Source organism: Hibiscus syriacus, unplaced genomic scaffold, assembly GCF_006381635.1.
Source record: "Hibiscus syriacus cultivar Baekdansim isolate YM2019G1 unplaced genomic scaffold, ASM638163v2 tig00113184_pilon, whole genome shotgun sequence".
Classification (NCBI taxonomy): Eukaryota; Viridiplantae; Streptophyta; class Magnoliopsida; order Malvales; family Malvaceae; genus Hibiscus; species Hibiscus syriacus.
Genome location: NW_024063448.1, coordinates 1 through 21659, shown reverse-complemented (window position 1 = coordinate 21659; position 21659 = coordinate 1). Strand labels below are relative to the sequence as shown.

Genomic DNA, 21659 nt, shown 5'->3' with positions numbered 1-21659 from the left:
AAGTACAAGTATGAACAACTTACGACAGATTTCGTTTAATAATAGGGTTTGAAATGAATAATGCCTCAATTATAAGGCAAATAATGGAAACGGTATGTGTTCAGGGCCCTTTTCTTTGCCATGCTGCAGCTTAAGTACTGTACCAACCAGTCCAAGCTCTGTTTAGTCAAACATTATCAGTGCACTCAGAAATTGCAAAAGAAGATTATTTTATAGTAATATTCGGTGGTATAGTAGCCATACCGTCATGCATTCAGGCAAATCATTATCTTTGGTTCTCATATGAATCTGCCAAAACATATAGATTTTAACATCAGAACGTAGATTTAGTGCAAACCAATGCGAAACATTGTGATGATATTTACGATTCTCGAAGGAGAACAATGTTCCAATTAAGATAGTGATGCAAACCTTGCTTTTACATCCTTTTCAAAAGCCTTGATGCTGAATGTAATATATGTGTGTGTGTGTATATATATATATTTGTGTATATTTGTACCTCGATGACTTGGTGGTACGATCCATGTTGATTGGCATCCATAGAAGCCATTATGACAATCGCTGCCGCAACTGTCGATGGCCAATAGCGCAGCTGTTTGTGGTCCAACAGTGCAACCACAGCCAGATACTTGGCCCTCTTTTCTACCTCTGCATCAGCCTTGGCTGCTTTGAGATAGAACCTAGGGATAATTTGAGATCAGTTCTTGCTTCAGAACCTTATAACATGTCTAAGGAAGCAATCAAAATTACAGAATAAGTTTTCAAGGGAATATAGGTGAACGTATAATCTAAATGATTGTCTTAAATGTCTCCAATTGAAGGTGCTTGGCACACGGGAGGAAAAAACTTACCATAAGAAATTATAGATAGTAGGCAGAAAACATTGGAAGTTGAGACACTCCATCACCAGTCTTTCCATGGCCACCACTTCATTTCTACTGTACTTGTTGCTCCCAATGTAAAAGTTCTTTTGCCGCACACTGGTATTATTAAGTATAGCCACAAATAAGTTCTCATTAGCAAATTCCTTGCCCTAATTGTAACCCATTGAAAGAGAGGAACTATCGTAATCGTCACCTGTTGTAGGGCTGATTTTCTTCTAATCTGGTGGCCAATGTAAGACAGGCTATTCCAACGATCTGAAGGCTCCTTCTACTTTTGAAGAATCCTTTGCTTAAGAATCTGTCAAGCAAGCTAACTCCAAGGAATATGGTTTCCTGCTGAAACTCCTTTGCAGTACTTTGCTGCTTTCAAAATCAGAAAACATGTCAATCAACTTGGACAACATATTATCACTAAACGAATAAAGAAACGGTTGGTACAGGCTATTTAACAACATAAACACACACACACACACGTGTATATATATATATATTAAAATGCTGAAAGCTAAAGACCAATCAATGCTATCTATATAACGAGTTTCTTTTCACCCAAGTTTGATTCAGTTGCGGGCTACCTGAAGGAAGAAATACGATAGAATCCCTTCTAAGGCACAGAAACTACATGCTACCGAGGTTTAAACAGTCTATCACAGTATCACAAAAGGGTCCAAACAACAAGCCAATAGGAAGGGCGAAAAGTATAGACTCTTAATAGTAACCCTTTATAACTTTCATAAACATCAAGAAAAAAAAAGTGGTAGTAAGTCTTTTTCATGCCTTAAAATGGTGAAGTGTCACGATTTGATTCATAGCGCAGTGCATGTGTAAAATCGTCAAGCAGAGAACATCCCAAATTGTACTTTCTGGTGAGATTAAAGCGAGTTCATAAAGATCTAAAGAGTCACAGACCTCAACGATCCAACGGATCATGAAAGAACGTTGCTGGAGAATAAGATCGCCATGGTCAGTTGTGAATCGGTATTCCTCGGCATAATCACGCAAAAACACCTGCCTTCTTTCTCTTTCCCTAAACCTCTTGTAACTCTCCTCGTCTTCCTCATCTTCAAACCTCACCAACTTTTTAAAAAAAGATAAGGACAGAAAATTTAAATCATTTGATTCACTCAACAAAAGGTTATCATTCAACGAAATAACTCGATAAAAATATTCAGTAAACTCACTGTAGGATAAAGTTGACACTCATCTACAGCGCTTGAAGCAAATTTAGGATCTAAAGGAGATGTTGATCTGGAGAATTGTTGTTTGAAATCGAGAAAAAGAGAGTAAGTCAATGAAGTCGGAGATTCATCGGTCGATTTCTGATCAGAGAATTGGCTTCCGGAATCATATAAAAGAGGAGTGTAGTCTGAGAAATCTAAATCCGAACTTTCAGGGAAAATGATGGATTGCAGCTCAGAAAACAGAGTCCGATGACTTGATGAGTAATCAGATACGACTTCCTCCAATGACAACTGTTCGTCACAAACGAGTTGTGAAGAATCTAAACCGCGACGCTCTTCGGATTTTTATCCTCACAAACTTCGAGTTCGAAACGGTGAAATTGGCGTCAACGACGTCGTTTTCATTATCTTCAACTGCAGTGTCGAAGTTCGATGTTGAGCAGAACTCAAAACCGGACGTCGACGAAACGAGGTCGTTTTCCTTAAACTTCGAAGAGAGTTTTGAGATTTCATCATGAATCACCTCGATGCAGGAAACATCCGATTGCGTTACCGCCACCGAAACCGCGTCGTTTCTCTCAATTTCCTTAGAACTATCGCTCGTTTTCTTTAACTTAGAACTTCGTTCACAAAAAAGACGAAAATCAGCTCCAGAATTGGATTCGACGCAAGAAGATTCACTCAGTACTTCAACTTCGTTTCCTATAGCTTCTCTTCCCTTCTCGTAATGCGATCTCGTGATCCTCGTAAACTGTGACTCTCCAGCTCCTTCATTTCCTTGATTCTTAGCTCCATATCCACCTTGAATTACATCGAAACTCCTCTTCTTCGGATTCGAAAATCCGCTTGAATCGCAAGAAACATCATTGGCGTCGAAAAAATAAGAACAAGAACTGGAATGGACGGAGAGATCAACAGTCTGATTTCGCAAAACAAATGGAGCGACCTGAGAGCGTCTTCGTCGAGATCGCCTCGAACGGATTTTCTTCTTTACAAACGTCGATGCAGCGGCTAGTCGTTCCATTATGTTCTTGTTCTTCAACTTCATTGTATGCGATATATTGCTTAAGACTTCGAATTTGAAAGTTCTGTTTGGAATGGAATAGAGAGAGATTGAGAGAGAGGTGATGAAGTGTAGTATAACGTAGATTAGTGGAGTGTGGAGTTGAAGTTTAGTGGTTATGGACATTGTGGGAGTAGTGACTGGGGAGAGTGACAGCATTTTTATATGCTGTGTGTATCCTCACGCTAGCACCTGTATACATGCAACCGTCCACGTCTGTATTCTACGTCGTTTGATTTGAATATTTGTTTGACTCTCTGACGCAAAATATAATACATAGTATTTAAACACTATCAGTTTTGGTTTGTTTTAATATCTAAACTTTTTATATTTTAAGATCATACTTAAATTTAAGTTTTTATTTCATTTTAGTACCATTAAAATTTAATTTATGTTTTGAAAAAAATTAAAAGTTTAGTACTAATACAATTAAAACTAATATTTTAAATATTAAATGCGTATTTTACTCTAATTATTTAATGCTATTAGTATGAGTGACGTGATTTATTAAAGATAAAAATTAAATTGTATAATTCAATTAAATTAAGGTAAGTACGACGCAATATCTATTCAAAGATAACTCTAAACCTCTTGAAATTGAACGCTCACACCCTGATATTCACGGTGCTCGAATCTGTATCATTAAAGAATACCAACAATTCTTTTACTAGAGAGGTCAGTTAATCCGCACGTGATCTAAAATATAAATTACTCTAGAAAATGATCATTTTAACATAAGTAATTGTTTTTTAAAAATACATTATATACAAAAACTTAAAATAATTTTATCAAGTTCTTTACTTGTTTATAAAGGCTTAAAAATACAAAAGGTGCCAACGTATGACGTTTTTTTAGTTTAGTGTCTAATGTTTTTTTTTTTTCAGTTTGGTGCCTAATGTTTATTCGTTACTCAAAATGGGTCACGCCGTGACGGACCGTTAGTTTTTCCGTTAAGTGACACATGTCGCAATCTGATAATTTATTTTTAAAAAAAATATTAAAAATATCATTATATTTATAAAAAATTCTTATTTCTTTTAAATTACAAAAAAGCCCAAATCCTAACACCGAAGCTTACCCACAAGGCGGACGACAACTACGACGTGACCCACCGGTTGGGTTTTGAGTGGACGCGACGAGGAAGCTAAATATAGTGGCGGTGAGGCGAACGGAGGTCCGAGGCGGCCGAAATCATCCAAAATCCGAGGCGTCGTGGTGGGTTTTTGGCGAAACTGCAAGGGTTCGATTCCGACTAAGGGCGATGGCTATCCACGAATTGTTTTGGGGGCTTTGATCATGACGAGGCGCTTCGATTGGGCATGGCGGTGACAGGCACGGACGAGCGGCTGCGGCGGTCGGAGTGGGTTTAGGGGTTGAAATGAAGGTCTTCAAAGTTTTGAGGTTATTCGAAATTAACGTGTCTTTGATTTTAAAAAATATATAATTTTCAATCAAAAAAATATTTGATTTTAATCCAAAAAATCATCGAAAACAACCTTTCTTTACTGCCGAAGGACGGAGACAGATATATTCCGAAGGTTAAATCTTATTTCAAATTACTACAATCCACCATTACTGTCTTCTTCTACTTCCTTTTTTATGTGTAAATCATGGCACAACTGCAGGAGTGACTACTGGAACACCAATCCATGTATTTGTACCAAACACTGATGAGAGAGGAGATTTTCTTACAAGATTACAAGGAAATGTCCATGGCTTATCGGTCGTCTCATGCCGATTTCACTTACGACACAAAATACGATATCAGGGAGGTGCAGGCAAACACTTTTTAATATCAAATTCAACCCAAGATTTTTAAAGAGATGCAGATCTGTAAATTTGGACTTGTAATTGAAGGGAGGTGGCAGATCATCTGCAAGGGAAACCATAGGAAGATTTATAATTTTAATCCAAAAATTATATATTTTTAAAATAAAGAACACATTAATTTCGAAATAATCCAAAACCTTTGAAAACTTTCATTTCAACCCCTAAACCCACACTGATCGCCGTCATCGCCCATCCCAATCGAAGCACCTCGCCGCCATGATCAAAGCCCCAAAATAATTATTGGATAGCCGTCGCCATTCGTCGGAATCGAACCCTTGAAGTTCCATCGAAAACCCACCTGACGCCTCGGATTTTGGACGATTTCGGCCGCCTCAGACCTCCGTACGCCTAAACGCCACTATATTTAGCTTCCTCGTCACTGTTCGCTCAAAACCCAACTGGTAGGTCACGTCGTAGTTGCCGTCTGACGCTGTGGGTAAGTTTCAACGTTAGGATTTGGGCTTTTTTGTAATTTAAAAGAAATAAGAGTTTTATTATAAATATAATAATATTTTTAATATTTATTTTTAAAAAGAAAATTTTAAAATTACTATATTGTAATACGTGCCTCTTAACACGTGACCCATTTTGAGTAACGAAATGAAACGTTAGACACTAAATGGAACGAAAAAAATATTAGCACTAAACTGAAAAAAGACATACATTGGACACGTTTGTATATTTAAGCCTTTATAAAATTGAATTTTAATTGAAATGGTACCAATGAAGCGAACCAACACAAAGACGTTATTACATTAAAGAAATATTTTTATATATATCGAATTCAAACAATTACGTTGGTAAGATATGTACATCATATATCGAATTCAAACAATCATCCTATACTATTAGAAAAATTCATCTAAAAAAATGATAATATTACCAATTTATCGGATAATTATTCAACAAAAATTCATTTAAGTTTAATAAAGAGTTTAGGCCAATGATCAATTCTTGAAGTCTGGTAGTACGCTCGAGGCCCGAAAAACTCAAATTGGGCTTTAATATGAATTCCCCAATTTTGTCGTTTGATTTGTATGCATTAACTAACAGTTACTCCTTCCACCTACGATTCAAAGTTGTTTTTCTAGACCAAAGTCTTCTCGCTCTCATTCTTTGGTTACCGAGGATCGGAGAAGCTTCATCTCCAAATTCTACACAGTAAGTGATTTTGCATCTCTCTGTCTCTCTTCTTATTTTTTTATTTCTTTTCTTCTTTTAATTATTTAGCTTTTTGCATTCAATTTTTCCTTTTTCTCTCTTAATTTCAATCAGGTCCATTGAGCCAATTCAGCAAGTTGCATGGGTTTCTCGTCAATTGGAACTGCTAGTGAAGGCATGCAACTCTGTATATTTGATTTGAGACGAGGCCAACATGAAGGCCAAGAACTTGACAAAATTTTATACTTCTTCCCTGCTGATTTGCCCTTTTCAAATCAACTCTCCGTGATTGGGCTCAGCGAAGGGCTCATTACATTCACGCGGTTAGTACTAAGGGACTCCTTTCCTGATCGAACATGTTCAAATTAAAATTAGAACACAGTTTCTTATTCTAGCTAGTTCTTTTTCAAAGAATTTGTGTTTTTCTTTTTCCTGCAGAATTTTCTCTCCGGAGGCTGCTTGCGAGGTTATAGAAGCAGAGAAGCACTCTCATGTCTTTTACGAGGCAGAGCTAGATATCTGGATGGTTATGGTATGGACGTGATTGTAATTTTCTAGCATGAAATATTTTTCTATGTTTATTTTCTTCTGAATTACTAATTTTATGTATAGATGTACGAAATGCTTTTTTATTCGTCTCTATAGACTGTCTTGGAATCCTTTTGGCCTTGTTTATAAGAATTTCCCTAATTGTCAGCATTTTGTTGGAAAAAGAGAAGAGTACATGTAACTAGGTAGTCTGTTAAATTATGGTCTTCTGACGTTATTCTAGGTAGGTGATATCTGTTAAACTTGCTGTAGGTAGTGGAGAAAAGTAAGGAGGCCGAAGCCATATGGAGGATTGATGCATTAAGAGAGGTTCTTAAGGAAATTCACTCTCTTTTCATGATGTTTCATGGATCTATTAGAGCATTGCTTGATAAAGAACCTGGTGGAGGACTAACTCGTGCCCTTTTATACCCTTTCATCATGGATTATCTAAGAGGTAAGTTGATATGAAATTTTATATCCACTTGAAACTTTTACTATTTTTATTGTTCTTTTGTCTTTGATTGAATTTATTTCATTGTAAGTCACTAATTGTCAGCATGTCAAAAGCGGTCTCCCTTGGATAATTGCTGCTGGGGTAATGCTGAAGTTGCTGTATCAAATGGCCTTATCGGATTTGTGCTTCCATGTTTTGCTGAAGTAGCTACTAGCTAAATCTCATGCCTTATGTATAATTTTTATTTTGAGGCAGATTTTCTGGTTGGGAAGAAACCCCAGTTGCCATCATTCCGTGACTGCTTAAAGGAACGAAGGACTGTGCAGATGCTAACTGTAGGTCGAGAGGCTGCAATTGAAGTTCAGGTTTGTGTTAAGAATTGTGTTTGGAAGTAGTCACATGTACTTTAGATGCCATTTTTTCCTTATTTTCCAAATGGTTTAAAGTTCCTACTTTATGGGAAAACTTATATTTTGGTGGTTTCAAGTTATATACCTTTGTAACTAAATTACTAATGATTGTAATGTAGTATAGGTAAATAGATAATTTCTATGCTTGAGTGACACTGTTGCACTTTAGATTTGTCATACTTATGTAGTTTAAATGAGGTCTGGCGCCATTATTACTCTGTATCTACCAATTCATCATACCTCATGTTTCCACTTGAGTTTTCCCATATATTGTCCCTACCATAGATTTCTAATAGCTATATAATTAAAGGAAAATGACGCTATACATTCTTTTGTATTTGTTTCTGGAATCATCAAGAAGTTGTTCCCCTTTCAGTGGGCAAGATAACACAATCAAGCTCACCTGTAAGGTCCAGAGTCACGAGTCTTCTATTGAGCACATCAATTTACCAGAATAAAGATATAGCATTAACGAGTAAATCTAATTGAACAGTTCTTGATGGTTGATCTTGTAAACAATTGTCTGATTCTTCAAAAAATGTGTTTGGATAATCCTATTTGACCTTTTATACCAGATGTGAGAGTTGGCAGCACTGTATTGCTTAGCCTTTTGTTCTACATCAATTTTTAACCTGCTTAAGTGCTAACTGAAAACATTTTAAAACAGGAGATTAGAAACTTATTGAAAACCAATCATTCCTTCCTGACTTGTTTGAAACTTTATTGGCCTGCTACCATAAGCATAGAATACGAATATACTAAATGTACCTTAAAATGGCAGTTGTTCGTAATTGTTTATCTTTAGTTTTAATGATTTCCTCTTGTTTTGGTAGACACTTGTCAGAATATTAGAATCTTCTGCTGGCAACATGCCATGCTTCTCGCTCATTTTATTTCAAGATCTGCTCGTGTCCACAACACTTTCTCCGGTATGGTCTGATCTTCGAAGCTGATGTACCAGTTTTCTTGTTTTTCTTAGCTGCCTCAACATTTATCCCAAAGTTGTTAATCTCTAATGGCTAAATAAAGTTTCCATGTCAAAATTCATATTGGAACCCTTCCTGTTAAGCTTTATAAAGCTAAATACTAATGTTTCTAATGGTCTCATGTCAGGAGGATACCATAAACATGTTCACATATGCGGTTTTAAGGATTACCCCACTTGCTCTATCCTCTGGCGCAAAGTCATGGTCCTATTTACGGAAAGGAAATTCTTCATCACATGTTTCTACTGGATCTGCTCTGCTTCAGAACAATTTTATTGTTCACATGATGTTTCTCATGCCGGAGATGATAGATATCGTGTTACAATGCCCTTGCAGCATGACAAGTGGTTCAAAGGGAAAGACGGTTTTCTTGTCACTGATATTTGGGGTGGGGACATTGGTAGTTTGAATGTAACTACTCCAACAGTTTGGCTACGCAGACAGAGGAGAGGATGTATCTCTGTGCTTATCAGTACAAAAGCCTTACGTTGATCCTTCTTATTCCTCTCTCTTCTATCCTTAATGGGGACCAAGGTGTTTCAATTGTGAAACAACAACTTCTTGAAAATGTTAGTTCCTACATGGCCAAATATCATTTAAATACATTTAGGACTTTCAAATGAACAACAAACCTGACTTGAGCATCAAAGCAATTCCGAATAGAGAACGATCCTTTAATTACTAGGTGCAATAATTGTACCAAGTTTAGAAATGATATGAATACATAATTAGCTAGTCTGACAGTCTCTTTGACCTTTTGCATTTGCTAAAACCTCTAGGCCTCACTGAAGATTTTGAAAGTTGAAGAAAAGTTGTCAAAGGGATGGGGTGGAGAGAATGCTTATCATGTCAGTGGGTATCGTTACTTGTTAGTGGATGGTAACAGAGACATATCCAGGGCTTCACCCCCAGCTAAGGTTACAACATTAGCAAAGGTAAACAGCTGTTGTTGTTTTACATGGTTACCACATAATTTTTTCCTTAACATGGCCAAGAAAAAAAATTATCATCATTTCACTGATTTAAGCTTTTTCGAATTAAATGTGTTGGCGATTGATGTGTCATATAATTCGGTGATAATCAACTTCAGTTTTTTTATCCATATGCGAGCAATATTGTAGATAGGGGAGTATTTATGAGTTGAGAGATGCTCAGCTTGATTTATTAGAAGTCTGTGTTGCAACTTCTCGATCATGTAAATTTGTAAGCTATTTTGCTATGGTGCTTCCTACAAACTGCAGGGTTTGAGGAGTGATCTCGATAGAATTGAATTAAATTCATTACTCTCCTTCTGAAAAGATTAAAGTGCCCTAAGTTCAAGTAATCGAAGTACTAAGCATAATCTTACTCTTCTTTTTCAGTTATTTCTTAGTAATAGAAATTTATTTTGGTTTTGATAATCAATTTTGCTGTAGACTGCCTTTACAGTTCTATTTACTACCCTGTAATAAAGCTTGTTCTGGTCAAATATAGTTTCCTTTTGTCAATCGAACTTCAAATCTAAGAATAAATCAGAAGCTGTTACTGATGATACTTTGTGATGTTATCTAGAAACTAGAAGATTCCCTCCATCGCATCTTGCTGCAATCTGCTGATTCATCAAGATAAACATTAAAGCCTTCACTGGTTCTCTTTTTCTGTTATAATGCAGGAATCTTTACTTGCCTTAAATAGGCTTCGAGAAGAAGTAGATGCTGAAAAGGGTCGAGCAAAATGGGAAAATCCAGGTCGTGAAAAAGATTTGGAAGTGTGCATTAGAGCGAAAAATAATGCCTGGGCCATTGCCCGTATTACCGGCGGAAAGGAGCTTTATATGGTTCTAGAGAAAGCTAATGAAACTCTCCTCTATGCATCTGATGCTGTTGAGAAATTCAGTAACAGGTGAGGGGTTGTAGATGTGGTTCTGCAATTGTTTTCCTACAAGAGTGTTGTTATCGCATTACTATCCACTGCTCTTAATGATTACATATTCCTCGTACCTTCACATTCTTCATGCATAAGACAACCCTGAAATGTTTTCAAGCTTCTAGTCATTACCGGAAGTATGTGGTTGTCTTTAATGATTACTATCAGATTGTATTTTCAGTTACATTGATATTTTAAGTAATCTGATGATATGGTACTTGAGCTTGGCTGTAAGTGTGAGATATGGGCAGGGATGGAGCTACTACGTGAATTGGGTGGGGGGAGGGGGGGGGGGGTCTAGCATCAACTGTAGTCCCTGTTAGTTTGAATACTTGTCAAATTAATCCTTGGCTCCCCCAATTTTAGATTAAATACTTATTAGGTCCCTGCTAACTTTGAAGTCCATCTAATCCTGTTTCTGTCCCTGGATATGGGCAGGTGTCCGACACAGGTACTTTTGATTTTCTTATTGAAGGATAATTAATAGATCATATCTTCATACCATATCGGAAATGGGTATTTCAAGAAAAACATAGTTGGATCGACATAGATCGTTTATTATTGACTAAACCTTTTTCCATATTGTGGAACACATTTCTTCTTGAACATCTGGTTTACTGCATGGCATTCATGGGAAAGCCAAATTTATCATGTTTTTGCTGATTTTGCAGATACTGCAGTGGAGCATTTTCTTTGGACTAGTTAAAAAATTGCAGTGGAATCCATTATCTTATTATTATAACAATAATGAAGTATTTATGTGCTGGGCAAACGTTTCCTTCACTAGCTCAGACGACCCTAGCACAGGCGCTACAAGGTTCCTCTCTGTTTCACCACTGATTTTTGTTTGGCATAAAATACAAAAATAATGAAGTATTTATGCAAGCGTTTATTGATTTGTTTATTTTTCTCCGGTGCCTTCATTTGTGTTGTTTAGATAGATAGGGTAAAGTACTTTAATTTGATTTTTTTCCCTTTTAATTTATTGATAAATTAAAGATAGATATTTTTAATCATTTTAACCATTTTCAGTAATTTCCCCAAAACCTGGTCATAATTTCGTGCCGTGCTTTCACATCCGTTAGATCTATGAACGGTAGCAATTGGAGGAGGGAGTCCTTCCACGCAGACAGATCCATGATTGGAACGATGGACCGCCGTCGTAAATGCCAACAATACAATTAAAAACATTATCTTTAAAATGTCACAAAGGGAGCTGTGCAAAGCCAGGGGGTGTGCCGGCTAATGTTTTTGTCGCTTCGCAAATATTGTTTTATCTGCTGCTTTGGGGAAGTTTTATGCCTTTAATATACAATTAAAAAATATTTATTGATTTTATTATTATTTAAATAATATAATTGATAAAAAAATTATTTAAAAAATTATTATTTATTTTTAAAATATCAATATTTTTTTAATATTTTCGATAAATTATTCAATAATAACAAAATCGATAGTATTTTATCTGTTTTATTAACAAAACTTGTAAAACGTCTAATAATAATAAAATCGATAAAAATAATAATATTTTTTGATAACTTTTTAACTATTTTATTATTTAAATAATAATAAATTGATAATATTTTTTTAAATCGTATATTAAGACTGCGTACGTATTTTCGCTTCTTTGCGAATTCAAAATATTGTCTATTTATCATTGGTAGAACGCAAGGTTTTTAATTTGTAGTCGTTGAATCGAATCCCATTGAAAATTCATAACTAAGTCTTCTACAAAAATTACTCTCAACCTGACGTTAGGGGTTAACCTATTACCTTACCTTCTTTCCAAAATTACATATGAGAATAAGAAACTAATTCTTTGCGAATTCAGACACAAATTAAATAAGTGCGGTACACGTGTCGAGCGTGTTGGAGGCCACGTGAGACTGTTCAATTATCCGTGCTTATCCACTTAAGTCTACACTTTATTTAATTAAATTAAAAAAAGGCTTTTATGAACCCACTTGCCCTGTTAAACCATATATATATATAGCCTATGGGTCCCGCTATGCTGACGTGGCGGATAACTCAATGTGACGTCCAGCTGCTTTCGGTCCTTTTCCCACCTTTGTATCGTATCGCCCCCGATAAATTTTTTCTTTTTATAATTATTTTTATCTGATTAGATTTTTAATTGAAATATCACGTAATACCCAGTAACAGAGGATAAATTTTATCATGTTTTAATGAACTTTTAATTATTAGAAATTATAAAATATGATTTTATTAATTCTTTTGACTATTAAAAATTATAAAATAATTACTCGATTATTTATATATTTTAAATCCGTATTTTCTGTTAAAAATTAACAGATTTTGGAATTTAACGTTAATACACTGACTATGATATAATATTCTTTTGAGATTTAGTGATCATATCTTAGTCAATATTTTAACATTCAGTTTAGACTGTAATAATTTTTAATAAAAAATGATAATTTTAAAATATATAAATAGTCGAAAGATTATTTTATAACTTGTAATGGTAAGAAGATTCAACAAAACGTCTCATAATCTAAAATCATTTTTGTAATTTTTGATAATTAAGAGACTTTACAAAATATCGCTCTATGTTCGAGGATAATTTGTGTATTTTACCCTTAAAGAAGGAAATGCTATTTATTTTTTAAGTACTATTAAACCGTTATTAATATTAATTATTTAGCATAATTTTAATTAAAATATCCAATCAAAACATATTCAATGGAATGAAAAGGTAATCTAAAATGTGACGGTCAATTTATTTTATAAACTCGTAAAAATATATATAGAGGATAAACGTAATGCGCCTTAAAAGGATTGTATTTCAATTTGATTTTTAAAAAATAATTATTTTATATATATAATATAAATAATTATTTTATTATATAATATATTGAAAATGATTAAACCTTTTTATGAATATAACACAACAAGCGTTGTATTTGACAAAACTTTCGAGATAATTTTTGAAAAAAATTAATTCACGAGATAAAATACTCTCAAGATTAATTGCTCAAAATCCACAGTGTTGGCTGTAGGTCGTCATGCCTTCCGGGTGACCTACTAGGTCGCCATGTCTTCCCGGCGAGCTACAAGAGATTGCATGTGCCATGCACGTCCTAACACGTTGGGCATCCGAGGCCATCCTACCAAGGCCATCCGAAAGTATCCGAGGTCATCCGAACGAGCTATGCGAGGGCATCCGAACGAGCTATGCGAGGGAATTCGAGCGAGGGTAGGTCGCCCGGAGTGCATGGCGACCTACAAGGTCGCCCGGAGGGCATGGCGACCTATGTGTTGGGACGTACATGTGCCATGCAATACGTTCATTCTCTCTGTTTGAGCAAGGGTAGGTCGCCCGGAGTGTATGACGACCTACAGCTAACACTGTGAATTTCACCCTATTTGAACAATTAATCTTAAAAGTGTATTAACTCTTGAATTAATTTTTTCGAATATTATCTCGAAAGTTTTGCATTGTATTTATAGAAAAACACAGCTTGTAAATTTGTAGGTTGCAGGTTGCATTGTACGGTTTGTTTGGGAGATATTTTAGGTTTCTCAGCTTCAATATCGTATTGTCGAATCACGATATTTTGCGTTTCTTTACTTGTTTATTTATTTATTTATTATCCCACGAGATCTCATCTGTCAAAACGAGAGCGCGTATCTCGAGAGAACCAACTTCGCTATGGCTTTGTGTTGTCAACGAAGCGTAGAGACGATGCCACGTAGCCTACGAAGACCTACCCGGCGAATGGTTTCACGCCACGTGGGATTTCCCCGACCCATTTTACAGCTAATTTCAGACAAGATGCCTGAGGTCTGTGGGACCCGCCCCCCGCCTCGTGATGGACTATCCTAAGGGACAAGAGGATAAGAACTCCGAGTGCACATTTTCTTCTACTTCCGGCCGTTCGATCAATCCACAAATCTCATCCGACGGTCATCGTTCAGCCCCCAAAATGTATTTTTTATTCTCGAGAAAGAAAAAAGAAGAATACTCGGTATATTTAGTATTTTTCTCGGTGAGTTTGGCAAGGGAGTGTTGTTTCTGGTAAAGGGATTTAAAGATGAGCTTGAGCCTCTATCAAAGCTAATTTCTTTTTCATTTATTCTTTGGGGGTCACACTGTTTAGCTTAAAGGTCTAAGCTTTATCCTGTGAATTTTCCGATATTCTTATCTACCCAAAAGGAATCAAAAAGTAGAAATTCTTCAATATTCAACAACAACCACTGCCGGTAATTTCTTCAACTATTCTTGATCTTTCTGTTCTTCTTCTTCCCATTCAACTTTGGAATTTTCTGCAGTTGTTGTAGCAAGTGTGACAATCTCTAGTGGAAGATTCTTTTGGGGCGAACTATATTTTCTTACTTGTGTAATCTTGAATCTATTCCATTCCCTTTTATTTGTCAACTTATTATCCACCATTTGTTTTTGATTCACTTCTTCTTGAGCTTCTCATTAACCCAAAGTATCTGTCTTTACCCTGAAATTCTTCAGCTTTTTCCTTTGAATTTTCATTGTTTCCGTTATTTCTAGTTGCAAAACGAATCACCCCTTTAATGGGATTTTTTTGGTTTTGGGAATACTGAAGCAACTCTTTTAATTAGCTTTAAGAATGGTATCCAGATCATACTCGAATCTCTTAGAGCTTGCCTCCGGTGAGCCTCCATCTTTAGGCCGAATTAGCCGTCGGATTCCTCGGATTATGACGGTCCCCGGGATCATTTCCGATATCGATGATGATCTGTCGGAGAGTGTATGCTCCGATCCATCCTCCTCCTCTCAGAAAGATCGAATTATCATGGTAGCTAATCAGCTGCCTATAAGGGCACATCGAAAATCGGATAATAATAAAAATAGCAGCAGCAATGGTTGGATTTTTAGCTGGGATGATAATTCACTTCTACTTCAAATGAAAGATGGGCTAGGAGATGATGATGTTGAGGTGATATACGTTGGTTGTTTAAAGGAAGAAATCCACCCAAATGAACAAGATGAGGTCTCCCAGATTCTTCTTGAGACCTTCAAGTGTGTGCCCACTTTTGTGCCACCTGATCTATTCAGCAGGTATTATCATGGGTTTTGCAAGCAGCAATTGTGGCCTTTGTTCCATTATATGTTGCCTCTGTCGCCGGATCTCGGCGGTCGGTTCAACCGGTCGTTGTGGCAAGCCTACGTATCGGTCAATAAGATTTTCGCCGATCGGATCATGGAGGTGATCAACCCGGAGGATGATTTCGTTTGGATACATGATTATCATCTCATGGTGTTGCCAACTTTCTTGAGGAAGAGGTTCAATAGAGTAAAACTGGGGTTTTTTCTTCACAGTCCGTTTCCTTCATCGGAGATATATAAGACATTGCCTATTAGGGAAGAGCTTTTGCGTGCCTTTTTGAATGCGGATTTAATCGGGTTTCATACGTTCGATTACGCCAGGCATTTTCTGTCGTGCTGTAGTCGAATGCTTGGTCTTACTTATGAATCCAAGAGAGGGTATATAGGCGTGGAGTATTACGGAAGAACTGTTAGTATCAAAATTCTCCCTGTAGGGATACATATGGGTCAGCTCGAGTCGGTTTTGAGCCTTCCGGAGACTGAAGCGAAGGTCGCCGACCTCATTAAGCAGTATTGTGATCAAGGCAAGACAATGTTGCTTGGGGTGGATGATATGGACATATTTAAGGGTATTAGTTTGAAGCTGCTAGCGATGGAGCAATTACTTTTGCAACATCCCGAGTATCAAGGGAAGGTCGTGCTGGTCCAGATAGCGCTTCCGGCGAGAGGCCGGGGAAAAGATGTGAAAGAAGTGCAGGAGGAGACGTACTCGACTGTGAAGCGGATTAATGAAACTTTCGGGAAGCCGGGGTATGACCCTGTTGTATTGATCAATGAACCGCTTAAGTTTTCCGAGAGGATTGCATATTATGTTGTTGCAGAGTGTTGTTTAGTAACAGCTGTAAGGGATGGAATGAATCTCATACCGTATGAGTATATAATCAGCCGACAGGCGAACGAGAGGCTGAATAAGGTTTTGGGGTTGGAGCCATCCACACCAAAGAAAAGCATGCTTGTTGTTTCGGAATTCATTGGCTGCTCCCCTTCTCTGAGCGGAGCAATTCGAGTAAATCCGTGGAATATTGATGCTGTAGCAGATGCAATGGAGTGCGCCCTCGCGATGGCAGAACCGGAAAAACAGCTTAGGCACGAGAAGCATTACAGATATGTGAGTACCCATCATGTTGGATATTGGGCTCATAGTTTCCTTCAAGATTTGGAGAGGACATGTCGAGAACATGTCAGACGACGATGCTGGGGTATTGGTTTTGGGTTAAGTTTTCGAGTTGTGGCTCTTGGTCCAAACTTCAGAAAGCTCTCAATGGAGCACATTGTATCAGCTTACAAGAGGACGACCACTAGGGCGATTCTTCTAGACTATGATGGCACTTTAATGCCACAGGCTTCGATCGACAAGAGCCCATCATCTAAATCCCTCGACATTATAAATAGCCTGTGCAGAGATAAAAACAACATGGTTTTTATCGTCAGTGCCAAAAGCCGAAAGACACTCGCGGAATGGTTTTCTCCATGCGATAAACTAGGAATTGCTGCTGAGCATGGCTACTTCTTGAGGTTAAGTGAACCACTTGAATCCTTGTAATTCCTATTTTTATCTTTATCATAAGACTGGTTTTCAGTTTAAAGTTGATCTTTTTATCCTTTTAGGCTCAAGGGAGACGAGGAATGGGAAACGTGTGTCCAAGCAGCGGACTGTGGATGGAAGCAGATTGCAGAACCTGTAATGAAGCAATACATGGAGACCACTGATGGATCCTATATCGAAGACAAGGAAACTGCCCTCGTCTGGTGTTACGAGGACGCGGATCCAGATTTTGGATCGTGCCAAGCTAAAGAACTTCTGGATCATCTCGAAAGTGTGCTGGCCAACGAACCTGTTACAGTAAAGAGTGGTCAGAATTTTGTGGAGGTTAAGCCACAGGTTTGGAAACAAGTGCTTTTTTTTTCATGGTTGAGCTGAAAATCGATTAATCGCATCAGTTAAATCACATGTTAGCCATGCATAATGAGATCTGATCATATTCGGATTATCATGGATCTGATTAAGGATTAAACGAAATAGAAATAGACCTTAGGTAGGAACTGGTTTATTGGTTGAACTAGGCATTCGTTTTCTTTCTCGTATCGAATTGCATTTAACTATTATCGAGAGCTCTCTAATGGAGCTCTTGTATTTTTGACCTTTGGATGGTGTTTCTTTATCGAGCATTCATTTTCATTGGTGTACATGCAGGGTGTAAGCAAGGGTCTTGTAGCTAAGCGCCTACTTTCCACCATGCAAGAGAAGGGGATGTTACCCGACTTCGTTCTATGCATAGGAGACGACCGATCCGACGAAGATATGTTCGAGGTAATCATAAGCTCAGTATCCGGGCCGTTGATCGATCCCAGATCAGAAGTGTTTGCGTGTACCGTAGGTAAAAAACCGAGCAAGGCCAAGTACTACTTGGACGACACGGTAGAAATCTGTAGGTTGATGCAGGGTCTGGCTTCTGTTTCGGATCAGATGCTTTCCGTGCGTCGTTAAACAAAGAACAAAGGTGAGCTGCCCTTGTTTGTGTTTGTAACTGAAACCCTAGAAGCGGACAACTATATATTTGGCTCAACTTGTTTTGAAATGTAACATTATTATTATTATCTTAGTTTTACTAAGAGGAATTTAAATAATTGAGTGATTGTTTTATAAATATAAATAATTGAGTGATCATTTTATAACTTTTAATAGTTAAAACATTTAATAAAACAGTTTACATGACAAAATTATTTTATAATTTTTAATAATAGGAGATTTATCAAAAAACATTCTACTGTATAAGATTATTTGTGTATTTTATTTATTTTTTCTATTGAATTGGTTTTTTATAAAATTTATTTAAAATTTGACGTTTTAATATTTTATTTCCTACGATGATGTTGGATAAGATTTATTTTTAATTATATTACATATATCTTCAAATATATTTTAAATATTTTAATAAAGGAAAACAATTTAAATCTGAAAATTAATATATATATTTTTTGGCTTCATAACATTAAAAAATTAAATTAATAATGTAATAAAAATGATGAAATGAGATCATTGATGTTTAAATAATTGTAAAACTAATTTAAATATGAATAGAATGTTTAATTTTTAATGAAAATAACGATTTCATAGAATTAATAATTAATTCAAATAATTTTATATTAAATTTAAAAATATAATATTTAGTTATTTTTTATTTAATTAAGATTAAGTTATTAAACATAATATTGACGTGTAATAATGAATTTAAAAAATTAAAAGGGTAAACTATATAAATGATCATTATTATTTGAGTAAATTTTCGTTTTTCTATTGAAGTTTTAAAAATAAGAAATTGTCTCTAAAAAATCAAATAGGTACTTTAATAATGATTTTATATTTAAATTATTTTAAAAGTTTTCTAATTTTTTATTTATCATTCAAAATATTTGAGTGCTTCATGTCTAAAAAAAGTTAATTTTTAAGTTTTATTTTTTAAATTTAAAAAGTATATATATATAAATTACAAAAAATGGAAAAATTAGAAAATTTTTGATAAATTAGATATAAAATCATTGTTCAAGAATCTATTTGATATTTTAGTGACTAATTTGTTACTTTTAAAATTTTAGTGGGAGAAAACTCATACTTACTCAAATTAATGACTATTTTTGTAATGAACCCTTTTTAATTTTATAAATTTATTATTTCATATCAATAATCCGGTAAAGGTTTAACAAAAATTAACTTTCAATAACTATATTTTAGTTAAATAAAAATGAAAGTGGTCGAATATTATATTTTTTAAATTCAAAAAAAATGTACAAAAATTCTTTTTATAGTTTACTATTACTTAAATATTTTAAATTTATACTAAATAATAAGTAATTTAAAATTTAATTATTAATAGTACAATTTATATTATTGAAATCATTTAGCAAATTCCATATTGTTCTGAAACGTGTAGCATTCTGGACGTGGTCTTCACTGTTCGTTCTCTACCTACTAAATAAATAAATAAATATATATATATTGAGAATCATGGGTTTTGAGTGATTTTGCCGATTAATTTAAGATTATTTAAGTATTTTTTTAATATAAAATATAATCATATTTAACTTCAAAAGTTATATAAATTTATAATATTTTCAATTATAATCGAAAATATACAATACAATAATTTAAAGATTTATAATTAAAATATACAATTTATAATAATTTTAATTACAATAAAAATATTATAAATTTTTTTATTGGACCCAAAATATTATAGATTTTACGCTCTTAATAATATTTTTGGTTACAATTAATTTATGTCATTTTTTAATCTTACATTAGTGAATTATATTTTAGACCCTTCCTATAAGTTTATACTCATATAAAATGCCTTTTACATTAGTGAATTTATGTCATATGATTTTATCCTCATATAATTTTAATTTTGGCCAACGTTTTGGCGTCGTGAATGAAGTAAACATAATTGGGAAGATCAAGCGCAATACGTCTTTGTAATATCTAATTCAGATTAATCGATAAATGGATAAATATCGATGATTAGACAAAAAAAATTACATTCCAATCTTATAGATGCTCGTTGACCTCAAAATAGACTATACAAACAACGATTTTGAAAGAAAAAAAAAAACATCATAAAAAGCTCCCCTGAACCTGTTATGTGTGAAAATCCAAATGTGATCGGTAGACTAAAGAAGAAGAAATTAGGCTTGACAGAAGTCAAGTGAGAGAGCTGAGTCGTCCCCGTTACCTTTAAGAGGACGATTAGGAGACCACAAATGGTCTTTTCCCCCAAACCCATAATTTCTGGGACTTCACTTGGCTGCCAAATCTTTCATCTCCATCACATGGTCTCTTGCTTACTGTTGAACACCATATGTTGAACCAATAGGTCCATACCATACACACGTTTTGGTCCATGTCTTTTGTGGAATAATGTAATATTCGATTTTCGTCCGGATTATTATTTTTTTTTACTTTTTTTCAATGTTCAAATATATTTAGGGTAAATTACACATTTAACATTTAAATTATCATATTTGGTCCGCTTTTAAATTTAATTTTTAAAATCATATCTAACGCATACCCATCATTTTTACATGTATAGAATGTAATATGTAACATAGTCCCAAATTTTAAAGGCCCACGCTTAAAAGAAATCTGTTAATAAAAAAATTATTTTTTCCAAAACAATATGCTATCATTCCTTTATTATCTCAATAAATGAATTGTAATAATTTCTTATTAAAAAACTCACTAAAATCACGATGTCTAACGGAAAAATATCTTATTTATATTTATCATAATTTCAATCTTCTCCATCGTCTAAAACTCAAAAAAAGAAATTTTCTACTACTACTTTTAATTAGTGTTTTGATGGTTGAATTTTTAATTGAGGAATTTGAAGGTTGTTTCTTCTCCAATTTGATAGTCTCATTGAAGACTTTCAATTCGATTGTTTCAAAGTTTTATTCTTCTAAACTTTAAGGTTCTTTCTATCCTTTTGGTTTTTAGTTTATCACTTGATCTCTTTCTCTGAGAATTTGATCATGGGTACTACAATTAGAAAACATGATTCTGGACGTGAAAAACATGAGAAAAAAACGAGAAAAGTTAACTCAATCTCAAATAAGAGCTCTTGATAAGTTATTTGTGAAGGAATCACATACTTCTGTTGGAATTAATTACGTTATTGATGTTGATGATAAAATTATTTTGAATGATGATTCTGTTAATTTGAATGACAATGATAATAATTGTGTTGATTTTGCTTCTAAGAACGTTTGGAGAATGACTTTTTTAAATAAAATGTCATGATTATAGAGTTGTTTTGTGATATTATCTTAGTTTCGTATGTTTAATTTTTTTTTTTTATAAGAAATATTAGTAATATGATAAATTTTGATATTTTATAATTTCGTTTTATTATAAAATATTTTAGAAGCCTCATTTTAAAAAGTAGCATAGGACCTCCACATCTTTTGGGACGGGTCTGACCTAACGTTTAGTTGTTGTTTCATTTTAGTACTCCCACCATTAAAAATTTAACGCGTTTAGTATCTAAACTATCAATTTTGGCCCGTTTTAGTACCTAAACTTTCATTTTTTTTCCCAAAACTTAACGTTAAATTTTGAACAGGTACTACGATGAGCACTTTCCTCATCCTCTT

The 21659-nt window shown here is 34.7% G+C and overlaps 2 protein-coding genes and 1 pseudogene across 2 annotated transcripts; 2 read left to right on the top strand and 1 right to left on the bottom strand.

Moving 5' to 3' along the window:
- Positions 1 to 65: 65 nt before the first annotated feature.
- LOC120186072 (cyclin-SDS-like) lies at positions 66 to 3113 on the bottom strand. Its single transcript, XM_039190114.1, is given in 8 exon segments — positions 66 to 158; positions 244 to 288; positions 500 to 680; positions 852 to 980; positions 1078 to 1244; positions 1794 to 1961; positions 2066 to 2417; positions 2419 to 3113. Coding segments are annotated over 8 exon segments (1830 nt in total).
- Positions 3114 to 6240: 3127 nt separating this feature from the next.
- On the top strand, positions 6241 to 11108 carry LOC120186077 (annotated as a pseudogene).
- A 3352-nt stretch (positions 11109 to 14460) lies between these two features.
- On the top strand, positions 14461 to 18137 carry LOC120186076 (alpha,alpha-trehalose-phosphate synthase [UDP-forming] 6-like). The gene is made up of 3 exons (XM_039190118.1): positions 14461 to 17024; positions 17118 to 17391; positions 17704 to 18137. The coding sequence occupies exons 1-3, from the start codon at positions 15010 to 15012 to the stop codon at positions 17995 to 17997; spliced, it is 2583 nt and encodes an 860-aa protein (XP_039046049.1). The 5' UTR covers positions 14461 to 15009; the 3' UTR covers positions 17998 to 18137.
- Positions 18138 to 21659: the final 3522 nt, after the last annotated feature.

Coding starts and splice junctions, on each gene's coding strand:
- LOC120186076 (XM_039190118.1), top strand. CDS start 15,010: ATGGTATCCAGATCATACTCGAATCTCTTAGAGCTTGCCTCCGGTGAG. Junction 17,025..17,117: donor GAGCATGGCTACTTCTTGAG/GTTAAGTGAACC, acceptor TTATCCTTTTAG/GCTCAAGGGAGACGAGGAAT. Junction 17,392..17,703: donor TTGTGGAGGTTAAGCCACAG/GTTTGGAAACAA, acceptor GTGTACATGCAG/GGTGTAAGCAAGGGTCTTGT.